This window comes from Petaurus breviceps, unplaced genomic scaffold (assembly GCF_028583685.1).
Source record: "Petaurus breviceps papuanus isolate PSGF00001 unplaced genomic scaffold, PetGlider_PUasm1.0 187, whole genome shotgun sequence".
Lineage (NCBI taxonomy): Eukaryota > Metazoa > Chordata > Mammalia > Diprotodontia > Petauridae > Petaurus > Petaurus breviceps.
The window spans coordinates 10,723,114-10,741,335 of NW_027185799.1; the positions used below are offsets into that span (position 1 = coordinate 10,723,114).

Genomic DNA, 18,222 nt, shown 5'->3' on the forward strand with positions numbered 1-18,222 from the left:
ACATATATATATACATATATATACATATATATATACATATATATATATATGCAGGGAGAATGTGGAAGTGATGACCTACTAGACTTTTCCATGCTTGGTATATGTTGACAAAGATCTTTGTGTTACCTGCTAAAGTGACAGCAATGGAGACAGAGTCGGATCCCAGGGCGTTTGTTGCATTGCAAGTGTAGAAACCCACATCAGCTTCAACAGGTGCTAGGATCTGTAAGGAATCATCTGGTTGCAGAAGAATTCTAGAAGCAATAGAAAAAAAAATGCAGCTCTGGTCAGGTCTCTGGTTTCTTTTCCTGGCATTCTTGGCTACAGTGTGCCAACTTTAATAACAGAGACAGACCCATCTTGTCGAAATGGGGAAAGCAAGGATTTGTTACACTTTGGCTGTTGGGATTATAGAAGGGCCCCCAAAAAGACACAGGGCCCTAGTGTGCCTTTGCAATTTGGTTATTAACTCAGTGAGAATTCATTACTCATGCTTCAGAACATTGTGTATACTCTCTGGGGCTGACAGTTGCAAATCTAAAAATCCAGAAAAATTACTGACTTGACCTCCCTGGGAGGCATTACAGTACAGTGGAAAGAATGCTGACTCTGGAGTCAAGGGATCTGGATTCAAATCTTACCTCTGATGCATACTATTTGTGACTGGGCAAATCACTTAATCTCCCTTAGACAAAATTTTTATCACATGTAAAATGAGGGGCTTACTCTAAATGGATTTTGAGAAAAAGAATTTCTCTAAATCTATGTGCCTATGCTCTGTATCTGCATGTGTTTCAACTAAGGTAGCTGGGCTAAAACAGGGGTTGAGATCCTAAATTTGGATACATATGGATAAGCAATTCTACAGGCCAGTTTTTGCAGCTTCAGAATTCACAAAGTTCATGGTTGACTATCTGTACATCTCTCCTGTTCAGCTGATGGTATTTCTAAGAGCCATTTGCTATAACTCCAGGAAAGTAAAGACCAATGATTTTAAGCACCCAAGCGAGTTGCCCTATTAAGTACATTTTGGTGGGGATGGTAATGAAACTTTTGTGGAATCATTAGCTCAGAGGGAGAAGGAGACTGAGAGGGAGAGAGGGAGAGAGGGAGAGAGGGAGAGAAGGAGAGAGGGAGGGAGAGAAAGAGAGAGAGAGAGAGAGAGAGAGAGAGAGAGAGAGAGAGAGATAGAGAGAGAAGAAAGAAAGAGGAGGGGGAAGAAGGGAAGAACAAGAGAGGAAGGGAAAGGGAGAGAGAGAAATCTATATGAATTGATTTTACCAGAAAAAGCACACCTCTGATTCAGTTAATTTAATGCTGCCTAACTTAATAAAAAGTAGAGTATAGACAAGAATAGCCAATACTGTAGAAGCTGTTAAAGTTCTGTCAGAAGAATGACAGTTGTGATCTCTGTGAGGAAAGTTAATATCTCTTTTGACTGACTAGTACAAGATGAAGGAGAAATTACATCTCTGAACTGAGATGAAATAAACACATTTATGTTGATAGCAACACTATTTTTGTAAGTTGGCTTTACTTTATATTTCTTATTAATTTAGTACTGTAGTTAATTTTTATTTGCTTGTAATTGAAAAGCAATTCGCTTATAAAGAAAATTATTGAGGGTCTGTTGATCAATCCCTATGTACATAAGGCTTGCATATTCTTGAGGTTTCCAGATTGTACAGTCACTGGTATTGAATGCCTAGTTGGCACCTTATTTTATAACTTGAAAGATTACAATTCTTAGCTGGAAAGCTTACCTAAGAATTCCAGTGGAGTACAATGAAAGTTATGGACAAATGGGGAGGTCTGAGGGTGGGTGAAGTAGATGGCCTCTGAGATGTCTTCTGGCTCTAAAGATATGACCCTGCATGAGGGGTATGCGTGAAGGTTAACAGCATGAAGAAGGAAGAGCCTTAACTTGTCACCACTCAAAAACAGATCTGAATATTGTTTTTTGGGTTTTTTTTTTTGCTTTTTGGAGGGCAATTGAGGTTAAGTGACTTGCCCAAGGTCACATGGCTAGTAAGTGCTAAGTGTCTGAGGGTAGATTTGAACTCATGTCCTCTTGACTACAGGGCCAGTGCTCTGATCACTGCACCACCTAGCTGCCCCAGACCTGAATATTGTTAATATTTGTAGTTTGGTTATATAATCTGTGCTGCAGCTAGAACTTGAATCAATCATGTCATGGAATCTTGGCATGGGAAAGCACCTGAGAGGTCACAGGTAGCATATAATAACTGGGAATTCCCATTCCTACATGTTCACTCTAGCCTCCACTTACAGAACATCCATGATAAGAATCATACAACATTCTGAGGAAGTCCCCTCTACTTTTGAATACCTCAAATTGTAAGATTTTTTTTTTGCTTTTTGGAGGGCAATTGGGGTTAAGTGACTTGCCCAAGGTCACATGGCTAGTTTTTGTGTTAAGTGTCTGAGGCCGGATTTGAACTCAGGTCCTCCTGACTACAGGGCTGGTGCTCTATTCACTGCACCACCTAGCCATCCCGTAAGATTTTTTTTAAACAGAGTCTAAACATGTTTCTCTTGGTTCTGCCCTTTGGGGTAGAGGTGATTAGGGAGGTGACCACAGAGCTAGGAAGACTTCTGACCCATCCTGCCTATGTAACCTGGGCCAAGTCATGTAAACTCCCATTTTGCTATGGCACCCTTTAAGATGATACACTCCAGAGCATTCGTAGAAAGAATTTCTTCTTTGGGCATTCCCGTTATGAAAGAAATCACAGGTTCAGTCTCTAACCTTATCTCTATTATTTATCTTCATTGAATTATAATCTTTGTGATGATTTAGAGAATACAAAGTATTATCACATTAGAATAAAGTCAGAGAGCCAGACAGGGTATTATCAGTTATTTTATAGCTAAGGAAATGGAACCCCAGAGAGCTGAAGTGATTGCCCTTCTCATATAGCTAATAATAATGATAGTGGAAGTAATTTATGTATATATAATTATGCAATATAACATTTACATGTATCATGCATATAATTAATACAAATTATCATATAATTTATGACATTTACACAATTCAGAGAGCACTTTCCTTACAACAACACTGTAAGTAGTGGTTTAGGTACTGTACCCCCATTTTACAGATGAGTAAAACAAGTTTCAGACAGATTATGTGACTTGCCCATGGTCACACAGCTTAGAGCTATCAAGGCTATCATTCAAAGCCACATCCTCTAGATTAGAAGTCCAGTGCTTTTCCACTAATGCTTTGCTGGCAGAACCATAATTAGAACCCAGTATTCTTGGCTGCAGGTCTGGTGTTCCTTCTACTCTGTGAAAGGGACTCCTTGTTGGACCACCAGAGCATCAAATCCTTCTTTCCTTGTTCCTTATGACCTACAGTCAGACAAAAGCCCCACCTCCGATCAATTGCCAAGTTTGCCAATTCTCTCTCCTCCGCGTCCACTGCCTTGTCCACGCACACGACCCCTACACTAGCTCAGGCCCTCCTCTCCTCTTGACTTTACGTTCCGCTCCCAAGGGCTAGTTTTAGGCACTTCTTCCTATAGCCTTTTGTGAAACCTTCATTGTTTGTGCTTTTTTCTCTGTCCTCAAATTATTCATTTCATCATGTTTTATTCCCTAGTAGAATGTAAAGTCCTTGAAGGCAGGCACTTTTCCCCATTTTTGTCTTTATGTTCTCAGTGCTCTGTTCAGCGCTTGAATACAGGAGACAGTCAACAGTTATTTGGTATAGTAATATGGATTAAAACACGGGTGTGCCTCGGCACTCTTCCCTTTTAAATTTCCCCTAAATCTACTAAGGTTTATGACTTTTGCAGGGGAAGGAATTATGGGATTCAGCAGGTAAGGCATAGTGCATAGAGGAGCATGCCTGGAGTTGAGAAGATGTGAAAAAAACTGACTTCAAAAACTTACTAGCTGTGTGACCCTGGGCAAGTCACTTAATCTTGTTTGCCTCAGTTTCCCCATATGTAAAATGAGCTGGAGAAGGAAATGACAAACCACTCTAGTATCTCCGCCAAGAAAACCCCAAATGGGGTCACAAAGAGTCAGATACGACAAAAAAGTGATTGAACAACAACAGTAAAAATATAGAAAATTGTCATCTTCAATCGAGAAGAGGATAGTAAAATTATTTGCCCACACCAGGGCCCAAGAGAATGGTTTTGCTATAGTGAAAATCACAACTTTGGAGGTGGCCAGCTGAATTGTAGTTACCCTGAAACTTCACACTCCAGGGCCTTTAGGAAACAAAAGAAAGGAAAGGGAGCTAAAGTCAATGGTTATTTCATTCTCTCAGTACCATCTGACAGAACAAAATTTTCTGTATACTTTTGGCCATTTCTGTTCCATTAATACAGTTCCTACAAGGCAGGATTTTAATTTATTGGTAGCTCAGTTCTCTCAGTGGATATTTTGGTTACAAACCTGAGATATTTCTACTTCAGACGCACAGGTGCAGAAAGACTACACTGCTCTGCAAACAAAGCCAGGAAGATTTTGTGGGGTTTTGCGATGGGATTTATGAAATCAGAGGAGAAGGGGGATGGAAGATGGGGCAAGGGGGGTGGGAGCAAGACACTGAGAAGTAGAGTCTGCCAACGTCCATCACAAACAATAACTTATGGATGTTCCATTATGTTTGCTTCATTTTAATACAAGGGGCTCGTGATTCAGGTGCTATATCTTCAGAAGTATATTCAACCAGAAAGTAGAGTGGGGTAGAATTAAGATTGCCCATGTCTGCCATCACCAGAGTCCAGCTTTTCATTCAATATTCACAAGACATCTGTCACATGCCTACCATGCTGGATGCTGGGGAGAGGGCAGAAACTGAGTCTAGAAAAGGCATGGCTATGTATTCTCTGTGATAACTTGAGTCCTTGAGGATTCCAGGCATTAAGAGGGGGAAAAGAATCCAGATTATTTTGTTAGTCCACACAAATGTCATTGTTCTTCAAGTAAGGCATGTGGAGGTAGATAAGACAAGACCAAAAAAAAAAAAAACCTCCTGGGGACATATGCAGGTCAAGTCTTGTTATTTGAGGCAACTAATGGCCCTGTGCATAGAGTACTGGGAGAAGGGAGTTCTAAGTTCATATCCAGGCTCAGATACTTACTAGCTATATGACCCTGGGCAAGTCACTTAACTGCTGTTTACCTCAATTTATCACCAGTGCTCTATCCACTGTGCCACCTAGATGCCCCACACTACACTATGCTGTCTCTATAAAGAGGCAGCAAGGTAGTGCAGTGGTTAGAGCACTGGGCCTGAAGTGAGGAAGACCTGAATTCAAATCCAGTCTCAGGTACTAGCTCTGTGACCCTGAGCAAATCACCTCTGCCTCAGTTTCCTCCACTGTAAAATGGGGGGGGATAATTGTAGCACTTCTTAGACTTGTTTTGAGAATCAAATGAGATAATATTTGTAAAGTTCTTAGCACAGGACCTAGAACATAGTAAGTATTTAACATTCCCTTTCTTCCTAAATATCATATCTAATACGAATCAGTTTGCAATAAGTAAATGAAAATGTTAGGAACTAAAGTGAGGAAGAGGTCACATTTCTGATCTGCTTCTCGGATTTCTCAGAGGTTGAGTATTTCTAAAATGACAATATGGCTCGTACGTAATATTGACTGCTTTTTTATTGGAAAGAGGGCGTAGTAATAACTCACCTTTCTACGATGTATTAATTCACTTTCCTCACAACTCTGTCCTGTAGGTAGTGCTAATCTTACTATCCCCATTTTGCAGATGAGGACACTGAGGCACAAAAGGGCTCTAAGTGGTAAAGCCAGCACTTGGATTTCACTCCTGAGTCCGAAGCCCTTCCACTCTATCCCGCTGCCTCTTAAGCAGTCACCTGAGGCTCTAACAAGTCCTTCTCTCCTTCTTGTTCAGAACAGGAGTAGCAGGTTGCCCTACCTGGCTCCACTTCAGACAATAGTTTGAGATATCCCTGTGAATACTTGCCAACCGAAGAACTGATGTCAGCTATTCTCTGGGAGAATGAAGAAAGTAAAACACCCTTATTCATAGACACCAAATAATCTCATAACCTTATAATAACCTAAGAATCTTAACTTCCAAGGAAAGTTAAGGTCGCTGCTGAGCCCAGGTTCTTGAAAGCTATGCAGACAGGGTGTCTGTGGTCAACAGAGGACTGGCCATCTGGGGAGGAGGTCATTTGTTCAGTCTTTACAACTTATGAAGATTACCTACAGAGATGCAAAGGCCTTGAGGTTCTCTCTCTCTCTTTGCACAATAACTTCCTTTAGCATATCACTCCTGTATGATCTCCTACTCCCTAGACTCTTTAGCTCTTGTCTTATATTATTATATATTAGCACACACACACACACACACACACACACACACACACACACACACACACACACAGGGTGTCCCTAAAGTCTGGACACAGGAAATTTCATTAACTATGCATATTTTCAAGAAATGAAATGAATTAAATTTTAAATAACATTTTATTTAATTAGCATAAATTTTAGCCATGACAATTTCATATGGAATAAAGGTTTTCAGTAGCTAATGGGGACTATTTTCCATATTAATGAGATTAATTTAATTTAATTAATTAATGAGATTTTCTATGTGTCTCCTGACTTCCTATGAAATCTCATTTATGCTAATTAAATAAATTAAATAAAATTTTAATAAAATGTTGAAAATTTCATTAAATTCATTCAAAATTTCATAATTTAATTTCTTGAAAATATTGAATAGTTAATGAGATTTCCTGTGTCCAGACTTTAGGGACACCCTGTGTATTGTATATATTCCTTATACATTCCTGCAGTTTCTGTTCCTGTGAGCCTGCTGCTCTGTTGATCTAGAGGGGGGGGAGGGTAGAGGAGGAAGAGAGACAACATTGCAGACAAGTAGACATGAGGAGGTGATTTTACTATGACTTCCCAATAAAGAATCATCTAAATTCCACTCACTTTTTTTTTTTAATGTAGTTTCAGTGAAGGAAAACTCATTAACCCCAAGGCAGTTCATTCCACATTTGGATAGCTCTAGTTGCTGGCAAATTACTTTGTATGCTGAACCAAACTGATAATGTTTGTTTACCTAAAAATATTTATTACATTTACTACGCATCCATAAGCATTTATTAAGTACCTACTATGTCTTGGATCCCATGCTAAATCCTGAGGCTATGAAGACAAAAACAAAACTGGACCCCAGTATTCTATCAGGCAAGATAACATGTACATATATATATATATATATACACACACACACACATATATATATATATATTTATATTATAAACATGTGTGTGGTGGTGGCCAGGTGGCGCAATGAGTAAGAGTGCTGGCCCCAGAGTCAGGAGACCTGGGATTGGTTCCGGCCTCAGATACTCGGCACCCACACAAAAATAATAACTGGCCATGTAACCTTGAGCAAGTTACTTAACCTGACTGCTTTTAAAAAAAATATGTGTATACATATACATATATAAAGAATAAATACAAAATGAGTACAAGGTAGTTTAAGGAGGAAGGTCAATAACAGTTGAGAGGATCAGGAAAAGTTTCATGTGCATGGTAGAATTTGAATTGAGTTTGGAAGGAAGTAAAGAATTCTGCTAGGTAAAGGTGAAGAAGGGAGTGAGTTCTAGGCAATGGGCACAGCGAGTGCAAGGACAGAGAGGTGGTAGATAGAGCATTGTGTGCAAGGAACAGCAAGAAGACCAGTTTGTTTGTACCTTGGAATGCAGGAAGAGGGGTAATTTAGTGAAGTTTGAAAGGAAGGTGGGGGTCAGGTACTGAAAGATTTAAAAAGCCAAACAGAGGCTTTAGTATTTTGTCCCAGTGGCAATAGGGATCAACAGGAGTTTATTGAGGAGGATAGTGACGTGGTCAGACCTGTGCTTAAGGAAAATCAGTCTGGTAGTGCAGTGGTTAGAGCATTGGGCCTAGAGTCAGGAAGACCTGACCATCTAACTCACGACTGACACCTATAAATATTGTCTTTCCTGTTAGAATATAACCTCCTAGGGAGCAAGAACTGTCTTGCTTTAATTTAACACTGTGGCTTACACAAAGTAAAAGGATAAACATGCTTCTCTCTTATTTTTTGAGGCAATCAAAGGGTTAAATGTCTTGTCCAGGATCACATAGCTAGTGCATTTCTGAGGCCACGTTTGAACTCAGATCCTCCTGACTCTAGGGTCAGTCCTCTGTCCACTGTGCCACCTAGATGCCCCAATAAATGCTCTTCATTCATTCATGGAGTTTATATGGCACTATCCTTTTCTAAGGAAAAAAAAATTGTTTTTGCTTCAGCAATCCACAGGGCATCGACTCCGTCTGGGCCACCCATTGATGCCTAGTAGGGATGTGTAGAATTTAGCTTTCTTTGAGTGGCCTTTGGCTTGTGGCAAGGCTTGTATGTAGATACTTAAGGAAATGCTCAGTCACTAACCAGAACGTTTTTGTTTTCAGTCTCTGGGTGCTAGAGGAGGAAAAAGTGCTTTGAGACGCCCTCCTCTAGGAGCAAGAATGTTTTTTCTGAAACCAAAAAATGCAGTAGCTCCAAGGCATGCAGGCTGGGGGTTTGTGTGAAGGTTTCATAGAGCAGATGTGGAGGCTTCTGAAGAGTTTCACATCACCCGTAAGCATGGGAAACTTGTCTTTAGTTTAACCTTTGCTATTTTTAATGCAATTGCCAGACTAAAAGTTACTTAACACCCGATGCTTCAGAATTGTTCCAGGTCTAAGAAAAGACATTTTGGGAATGGGAGAAGGCCATCCAACCCTGTATCATTCACTCTCTTTAATTTGTCTTAATCCTGTCTTCAGGCTTTTTTTTTTTTTTTGCTTGCCTCTCTTTTTGGCTCCCTTTGCTCCGAAAAATACATCTAGTTAGATCTTGAATTCATTACTACGTGTGTGGCTTCATCAGTGTCACTGGTAAATCGATCCACATTATTGCCCTTTGTCTAAAAGTTTGGCCTGGCTTTTCTATTTACCTTTCAGAGCTTACCTCTCTTATTTTGTCCCACTTGCCAGTATTAAAAGTGTTGACCCCTTTATCAAAACCTTCTATAGTGTTGCCATATGGGACCCTCTTTGACAGTAAGACATAATGAATAGTTTTAAAAATTCCTTCACGATTATGATGGGTTGACTGTGGAATGACTTACATTGTGTTCTCTATGAAGCCTTAGCTCTGCTGTTCTCGGTGTATCTACTCTTTGATGCTACCTCATACCTTGAAACAACTTACTAATTTCAGGGGTCTCTTCTTTAACTCCAAAGTCAAGGGGAAATTTGCCACATGGAAAAATTTGAATCCAAGACTCTTGACTCCCAAGCCTGTGCTTTTTCTAGTCATGAAAATAATTCCTTTTTCTCAAGGAAACTCCTGTTCAGGTATGGGTTAGACTAACTGACCTCTCAGGTTCCTTCCAACACTGGCATTCCATGATTCTCTAATTTTATATTTTCAACTGTGAAATAAATTTGTCTCCTTTAGATGTGTTCCTATGGCTCAAATCAAGCCACATGATTTTGAAACTAGTAGTGATTTTATCATGAAACTTGGAAATCTTTTTGCATTTGCTTATAACTTCCACATGCAACATCACTGCAAGTGTAGTTGAACAAGTGACCCTCTAGGCATTTCCCATTGGGCACTCCCTCCCATCCTGAGAAGTTTCCACCTATGGCCACTTTGTACCTTGATTTGAAGCCTGTTTTCCTTTCATATTCTTAATTTACCTCCTATTACATACTGCATTGCCATCAGTGAGGAAACTTATCCAAAACTTTTTTTTCTAAATTAGTATCATTATTTTGAATCTATAGAATTATTCATACATACTGGAATGGAAACCCCCTCAGAAGACTGTGAGCAGTGAAGCATCATGTCTTTCTGCCTTAATAAAACTTATTTTCTAGGTAGTTTTCCATCATATCCTTTCAGAAATCACCTGGCAGTGGTGGTATGGGGGGGGGGTGAGCTAGGTGTGCAACGAATACAGTACTGGCCCTGGAGTCAGGAGGACCTGAGTTCAAATCCAGGTTTAGACACAACACTTATTAGCTGTGTGACCTTGGGCAAGTCACTTAACCCCAATTGCCCTCCCCCCCAAAAAAAGAAAATTACATGTTGAACTTGTATACTTGGAGGGAGAAACAAACTGTATGTAGTGCAGATTTGTGGCTATACTTGCAATCTTTTTTTTTGTTTTGCTTTGTATATGAAATGCTTATTTTATTTGGTGTCTTAAGTCTAGAATAAAAAAAAATGAAGGTCATCTAAGGATTCCTCCATTTGTTCCCCAACCTGTGATTTCATCAGTATAAGTCTCCTGAATGGGAGGGCACAGTCACCTCAATCAGAGGTCTAGGAAGAGGTTTAAACCCATGGTTTTGCATTAGGGTGCCAAAATAAAGGGAAAATTGAAAGTACACTTTTCAGCTCAATTCAGTAAACATTTCTTAAGTGCATACTATGTTCCAGGTACTGAACTAAGCTCTGGGTATATAACCAAGAAAAAGAGACAGTCCTGGACCTCAAGGAACTTACAGTCTAATGGCGGAAGACAATGCACAAAAGGAAGATGAAGACGAGGGGAAGCAGGGGGTACTTGCTACAGAAGCACGGTGTTGAATGGATTTGAAGCCTAGCAGAGCTGCTTATGGAAAATTCCATTATCAGGAGCTTGTGAACCCTCCATAAAGGAAGGCTTGGGGAGGTAGTTCAGTGCATTCACTCTTTCAGGAGGTGGAAATAAATTGTGCTTGGTACCTCGTTAGTAAGAATACTTGGTTAAAATAGGATGCTCCAGGAGCTCTCACTCTGAACTTCCTAGCATACATGACTACACCCCGGCCAGCTCCTTCTGGATTTAGGAACCCTTTTCCCTTACATTTTATGTTGAGAGGTGTGACTTGTCCAAGGTCACACAGCTATTATATGGTAGATAGAGCTGGTGCCATACAAAAAATGATTATATAAATTTGTTCCATATTGCTAACTTTAATTGACATAACATGTTAATGACCTTGGTTTTTTTTACAATAAAGATGATATACATAAAAAATAAAAAAAAACATTTTATGCCACTTCTCCTAAGTCCTAAAGGTCATACATACTAGTTATGTAAGGTATTGCTCCTAATTTTTCTGCCCCAATGGATCATTGAGGGCTTACGTGACTTCCTGTGGTCACACAGCTTGTATTTGTTGAAGGTAGACTGTGAACTCGGGTCCCCTTGACCTCAGCACAGATATCCACTATACCATTCTCCCTTATAAAACATGTAACACTAGATTCTTAGCCTTTCCTGAGGGTGGCAGTTCTGAAAGTGGTTCAAATATAGTATCATCAAAGACATTTCAATTTATGTTATTCATTGTCTTTGTGCTTCATGGGGGGTATTAGTGTTTAGGAAGGAGGCCAATGGTCTAGTGGAAAAAAATGCCAGATTGGGAATCTGAAGAAATGGGCACAAATCAAAACTTTAGCACACGCTACCTGTGTAACCTTGGACAGAGATTAAGTAACTTCTCTGGTCTCCAGTTTCCCCATCAGTAAAATGAACAGGTTGGCCCAGATAAGGCCCCTTTCAACTTTGAATCTGGACTCAACCAGCTGGGGCTTTGGATCATATGGTATCAAATATGAATAGAAGCTTTTATGTGTTCTCCTGGATTCTGGCTAAAGGAGAGAACATCATAAAGAAGAGAGACCTGATAGATTTTCAGTGTGCACATATAACATCTAATCCAATTCGTTATAAATAGCAGGCACTTAATAAATAATTGTTGTATCTATGAAGATATGGATAATGACCACTAAACCAAGCAAAAGTTCAGTATAGTTTTTTCTTGGGGTAGGTCATTGATGTAGATTCTTTTTCTAAACACACACATACACACACACTGTGGACTCTTCAGCACTGATGATATTGGAGAAAGCATCCACTAAAACAGGTGTGTCTAAATAAAATGAAAAACCCCAGGAATTAGAAGCCTATTTGTCTGAAGTACTCAATACTAATTTATGCTTAATACAGGACTGCTTGATTCCACTGTTTTGTCCCCTCCCCCCACTTTTTTATTCAATGGAATCCTGCAAAACAAGAGCAAGCTAATAAAGGCAATTCTTCAAAAGGTCACTCTTGCAAGGGAAAGGTGGGAGACACCTAAGAGTAATGTTTTTCAAAATTCGTTTCAAGGAGCCTTAGGATTCCTTTAAAGTGTGGCAATGGCAGACAGACTTAGGTTGACTCTGCCTATGTAGCTCAGAGACCCATCTCAGTCCCACATCTTAGACAAAGTATTCCAAAACATTAAAAGGGATAGGGGAGTATTGCCTTAAAATAAATTTAACAAAATAAACCTCCCCCCTCCCTTCTTATGGCAATGTTGATATTCTTCCAGTGGGGCATTTTTGGGGAGAGTTAGGTCAGGGGTTGGAGGGTGGGTACAGCTTTATGGTATGATGCTGGCAAAGGGGACACATTGGTTATATTAAGTGTTCTACCTCCCATTAAATTTTTCATAGAACTTTGCTTGGTTGTCCTTTGCCCTATTACATATTGCCTGGTTCCATACCTGGTTTGGGTAATTGTCATATTTCCCAGTAAATTCTAAGTTCCTTGGAAGTAGGAATTGGATCCTTTTTGCTCTTTTTAACCCTAGGCCTCAGCCCAGTGTCATAGACAGTAAGTGCCTAAACTCCTCTTGAACGAAACTGACTTATTCTCTAATAAAAAGAATGGAAAAAAAAATCACATTTTTTCTTTGGCATTTTCAGGACAACTGTCCATAGATAAAACTTTCCCTGAATGTAAGTGGTGCCTGAGAGTTATATTGGCTTTTCAAGCCAATCAGCCCTAAGGACTATAATATAATATAATATAATATAATATAATATAATATAATATAATATAATATAATATAATATAATTACTCTGTAAGAACACACCATCTAGTTCATCCCATTGGGAGTAGGGGGCAACACCAGAGATGGATTTTATGGAGCCAATGTGGGGAACACCAGTGAAATCCAAAGCATTGTAGCTGTGAAAGCAAGTACAATTCATTTGAGTTGTAATTTAATACTAATTAAGCCCAATTCTAAGCTCCCTACCTCACAGGGCTACTAGGAGTCAAAAAAGTACTTTGGAATAATAGTAGTTATTATTATTATTTCGATGGTTGCGCTTTCCATGGGGCACAATGCCCTTGTAAGCCCTGACAACTATGCCAAGAGTAGAACGGAACTTCGAGCTGGATGGCTTTCTTCTTGGGCTGGACCAGATGACCAGACTAAGTTGTTATAACTCCCCTCTATAACTTACTCAGAAGCTCTGGCAGCAGACTTTTGTTAACTGCTATTCTATCTGCTGCCTTCAACTACAGCAGCACACACTTGAATAGTCTGACCTTTTCCAAAACCTAAGCCCAAGTATGTGCAAAATACAGCCAACGCTCAATTTCCAGTGCTAATGGTGGTGTTTGGAGGGGAGGGAGGCAGGCAGGGCATGGAAAAATGAAATTCACAATCCAGAAATACCATGCTAGTGAGCAGAACTTCCTCTTCCACCAAATCTATCATCAGGACTATTAACAAGTACATAATTCTTACTTCAGTTTCACCTTTTCTCCTATTTTCCTGCTTATTCTCCTATTGAAGTCAAAAAGACCAATAAATGAAAGGAGAAAAGGGAAAGAGTAAATCCAGATAATCCACAAACTGGCTAACTAGTATTTAAATAACATTTAATTCCCATATTCAATAGCTCTATCTTCCAACCAGACTGAACTTTTCTCCGTCCCTTGTTCTTGTCTTACCTTCTTCTATCTTGCTTCCTTGGTCAAGTCTCCATGTCTGAAATGGATTTCTCTCTCCCTCCATTAATTCAGGTTCTCTCTACAAGTCTGAACTGAGAGCTACCTCTCTCACAGAACCTTCTATTCCCTGTCCCTTGTCCAAGTCTTATTATCTTTGGATCAGCACATCAGTTGATGCTGGTTTATTTGGCATCAAGTGAGGGCAATGATAAAGTAACCTATACCACCCAGAACTAGAATATAAAAATGTAGCACTTCAATGTTTACATAGTACCTTCCATACATTATCTCACTTGAGCCCCAAGTTAATCCTGTGAAGTAGGTAAGACAAGTAGTATTATGTCTATTTTATAGGCGAGGAAACCAAAACCCCAAGAAGATAAGTGAATTTCTTCAGGTCACACAGTTAGGAAATGTGGGATTTGACCCCACCTGACTACAAGTCCAGCACTGTTTCTCCTACTCTAAGCCATTAACTAAAATAGAAACGTTGAGACTTCTGAGAATTGTATAGATTTTTCTCCAGTGGGAAATTATAGAAATCAGAAGGTCATTACATTACATCTGTTGACATGAGTGGCTAAGAAAGCTCAATTCTTTTACATAAAACTTCCACTGGCTTGAGAGCCAAGGTCCTCATCATTTTGTCATCTCCCCAAATAGGATATCACTTGTGATTAGACCTTGGGTTATTATTACTTCACTTTTTATGAGGCCTAAAGACAAAACTGCTATAGCCCAGAGACTCCAAGAGAAAGACGGGTTTGGACACTAAACAAAAACAGACCAACTAAACACAACCTTAGGCATTTCAGCACTTCCTCAGTGAAAGCCGTTTGAAAGTAAATAAGCATTTTGGAACCACTACCAGGCACACTAATGATGACAAGCCATGAAATCAGCACAAAACAGGGTACTCGCCCTCCCCCACTCTCATGTAGTGATAGCCGTGGCAGCTCTGGGCTTTTCATATGGTTAGTGTGGCCTATACTTTTTTTTTCAACTCAGGCTTGAAAAACAGTCCAGCAAGCTGATCTTCAGCCATATTTCTTACTCCAGCCAAGAGAAATGGAATACTTTTAGTTCCATGAATCAGCAAGGCAGGAAAAGCTTACTTTCCACCCTTCTCCCACTATATGGAGTAGAAAGAGTCATTTAAAGCTGGATTTGGGCAAAATTGGGAAGCCTAACCATAGTTAGGCACTCTTTCTTTTAAGCGTCACCATCACCACCAATTGGACATATGGTTTACATGTTCTATTAGTTAAGCCTCAACCTTGGCTTTTATTTGTATGGCACTCTCATGCTACACTCAAGGTGCCTAGAACTCACTGCTACCAAGCCTCTGATTCACTCATCCCCACTGCATTTAAAATTCCTATGATATAATTCTAGACCAGACTCTCTCTGCCCTCCCAAATAACAATGAACTAATCAATCAACCAAGCAACAAGCTTAAGCGATACTATGTGCCAGGGTGATCAGTGCTAATATTTAAAGGCCAAGACAAAAGATTCCCAGAGCTCTCTTTCCCAAAGAACATTTCTCAGTTATTTTTCAATTGTGTTCAACTCCCTGTAACCCTATTTAAGATTTTCTTGGCGTTTTCTTCTGTAACTCATTTTACATATAGGAAAACTGAGGCAAAGAGAGTTAAATGACTTGTCCAGGGTTACCCAGCTAGTAAATGTCTAAGATTGGATTTGAACTCACAAATATGAGGTTTCCTGACATAAATGGGTTTTAACCTTGACCTTCTGGAAAGACTATAGCTACCTTAGTTCACAGAATCATAGGACCATAAATTTAGAGCTGGAAAGAACTTCAGATGCCATCTAGTCTAACCTTCTTATATTATAGATTAACAACAAGAAGGTTCATATAGTGAGTTATTAGTGAGTCATTAGTGAGCTGCCCAAGGTCACATAGGTTGTAAGCCTAAGAAGTGGGATCTGTTTATGACCCACTTTATTAAGAAGTGTTTTATTCTATTTACCCAAGTATTTTCTTACTTTTTTCCTTCAGAAGGCATTATGTCTTGTCTCAGTATTCTGAGATTTGGCGAACAAATCCAGGTTTATTCTATGTACACATTTCCTATTTTAAAAATAAATTATGTTTATGTCCCTTTTCAACCATAGACTTGTTAGAGAGACAAACTATTGGACTTGTACTTTTTGATCATGTTAGCCTCCTTTGATCTGAGGAGTTTAAGATCTTTAAAGATTTTTGAAGTGTTAGTGACTTAGCCAAAATAGAGCTGAAGGCAGATGATGTGAATCCAAACCCTGGACCTGCTAATTACCATCTGGTGACATGTGATAAGATACGTTAGCCATTAGGGATTGAGTTTTCTTACCTAGAAACCCCCCCTGGTGGGGAGCTTGGCCCAGGTCCCTTAAATCCAGGTTTTGCTACTTGTGTTATCTTGGGTCACTTAACTTATCTGGGTCTCACTTTTCCCTCTTATAAAATGAAAAGGTTGGATCAAATCTTTAGGAATCTTCTAGTTGTAAATCCTATGATCTTATGACATTGGTTGAGCGACAGTGATCACCACCACTCTATTTTAAATGCACCAAGAGAGGTGTAATGACATATTGCAGGCCATAATAGGTGGGTCAAATACAGCAGTGTTTAGTCATAGGATCAGGTCAACGGCAGAGGCCAGGTGTGTGTGCATTCCTGGAAAGCCTCGTCAGACCACACACACACAGAAGCACACTGTACTGGATCCCAAGCCTTTGAATGCTTCATGTACTAAAATGCTAATATAAAATAGCCATGCTTTGCATAATATCTTTCTGACAAAAATTTGAAAGTTCAAAGCACTTTGCAGAAAGCATTTCCTTAATCTTTGTTGCCCTGTGGGGTAAAGCAAAGGCAGGCAGTGTTACCATCATTTTGAGAAAGGAAAACTGAGGCTTTTGTAAATTAAATTACCAGTTTCAATTCAAGCAGTCTATCAGGGACAGAGGAAGGACTAAAACCCGGATGTTCCTACTAAGCCCAGTTCTTGATGTTTTGCCCTTGAAAATACCTCAGTGCAGAAGAAGGTGGAGAAGGAGAGGCTGAGGAGAAGGAGGCCAGGGTGGTGCTCCCCTCCCCCTACCACTTTCTGGTGTAAAAAGCAGAACTACTCACCTGTCACCGTACTGCACCTCTTCCCCATTCCTGGCCCAGGTGATGGTGGGCTTTGGATTTCCCACGGCTTCGCAGTGCAGAAGGACACTCAGGGTCCCACTGGCCAGGGCTACAGTCTGCCCAAGGTGTGTGACCACCTCAGAGGCTGAGAGCTGCTGGGCAGCTGAGATCTTCCTCAGGATCACTGGCTTCCTGTGGGGCTGGCCACTTCTCACCTCTCCTGAGGAGGATGGAGAGGAGACGCGGAGGGAACTGCTGAATCCAGACACGTGTTTGTGGGGAGGGATGGCCACGGGGTGGACTCTTCCCTCCGTGGACTTGAGGAGTGAGTCCTGATGCTCGAGGTGAGTCCTGAAGATTTCCCTGGCCAGCTGGGCCACCAAGTGTTTGCTGTATAAGTCCTGAAGCTCCTCAGGCTGTTGAGAGATGTTCCTGAGGAGGTCATCCAGACGCTGCTGCTCGGTTACCATGGTGAAGGGCAGGTGGAGAAGGGCTTGCTCTGGATTCTGGTCCTCCTCTGAGGAGATGTTCCTCTCTGTAGAGTCCTGGGCCTCCCAAGAGGTGAACAGCTCTCCAGGCCAACCCCGCTGCTCCAGCAGCCTGGAGATAATCTCATCATAGTGACTTCCTGGGTCAACTGCGGGGGCCCGCTTTTCAGCCTTACTGCCATTGAAAAAAATTCCATTTTGGTGTTTCTCCTGGGTGCGCAGGGCCTCATTTGGGCTGTTCTTCCTCACTGGGGAGGCCTCCTCCTCACCCCTTAGTCCCAGGGGTCTGGCTAGAAGCTTACGGTTGCCCCCAATGAGCTTGATCACAAAATGTTCCTGGGCTGGTCCAGCAGAGCAGGTATAGGTACCTGTGTCTGAGGGCTTAAGACGATGTATCTTCAGGTAGCCAAAGGGGGCCACTGTGATGTGGGCAGAGCTGGTGAGGTGCCGGCCATCCTTCTCCCAGGTGATGAGAGGCTTTCGGAACCTTCGTGTGGGGCACCTGAGGACCACAGAAGTCTTGGGAAGCAGGTAGGCAAAGCCGCCCACCACAAAGTGTAGCTTCCTTTGTTTCCGGGTCTGAATATAAATCTTCCGCACGGCTGTAATGTGAGGACTGTGCTTTTGAGACGGGCGACCAGGCCCTAAAATGGAACCAATGGTAACTGTAAATAAAGTGGTACCATAAAACTAGAGTTTGAGGAGAGAGAGAGAGAGAGAGAGAGAGAGAGAGAGAGAGAGAGAGA

At 40.7% G+C, this 18,222-nt stretch overlaps 1 protein-coding gene across 4 annotated transcripts in view; it reads right to left on the reverse strand.

Annotated features, from left to right (window-relative positions):
• Window positions 1–18,222, reverse strand: part of ADAMTSL1 (ADAMTS like 1) — a 1,086,428-nt gene that overhangs the window by 75,575 nt on the left and 992,631 nt on the right. For all 4 annotated transcript variants that reach the window (XM_069090660.1, XM_069090659.1, XM_069090661.1 and 1 more), the window contains 2 exons: window positions 16,989–18,120; window positions 127–254 (listed from right to left, as the gene is read on the reverse strand). In XM_069090660.1, the coding sequence (XP_068946761.1) occupies window positions 127–254; window positions 16,989–18,120 (1,260 nt within the window). The remainder of the gene's footprint in view (window positions 1–126; window positions 255–16,988; window positions 18,121–18,222) is intronic.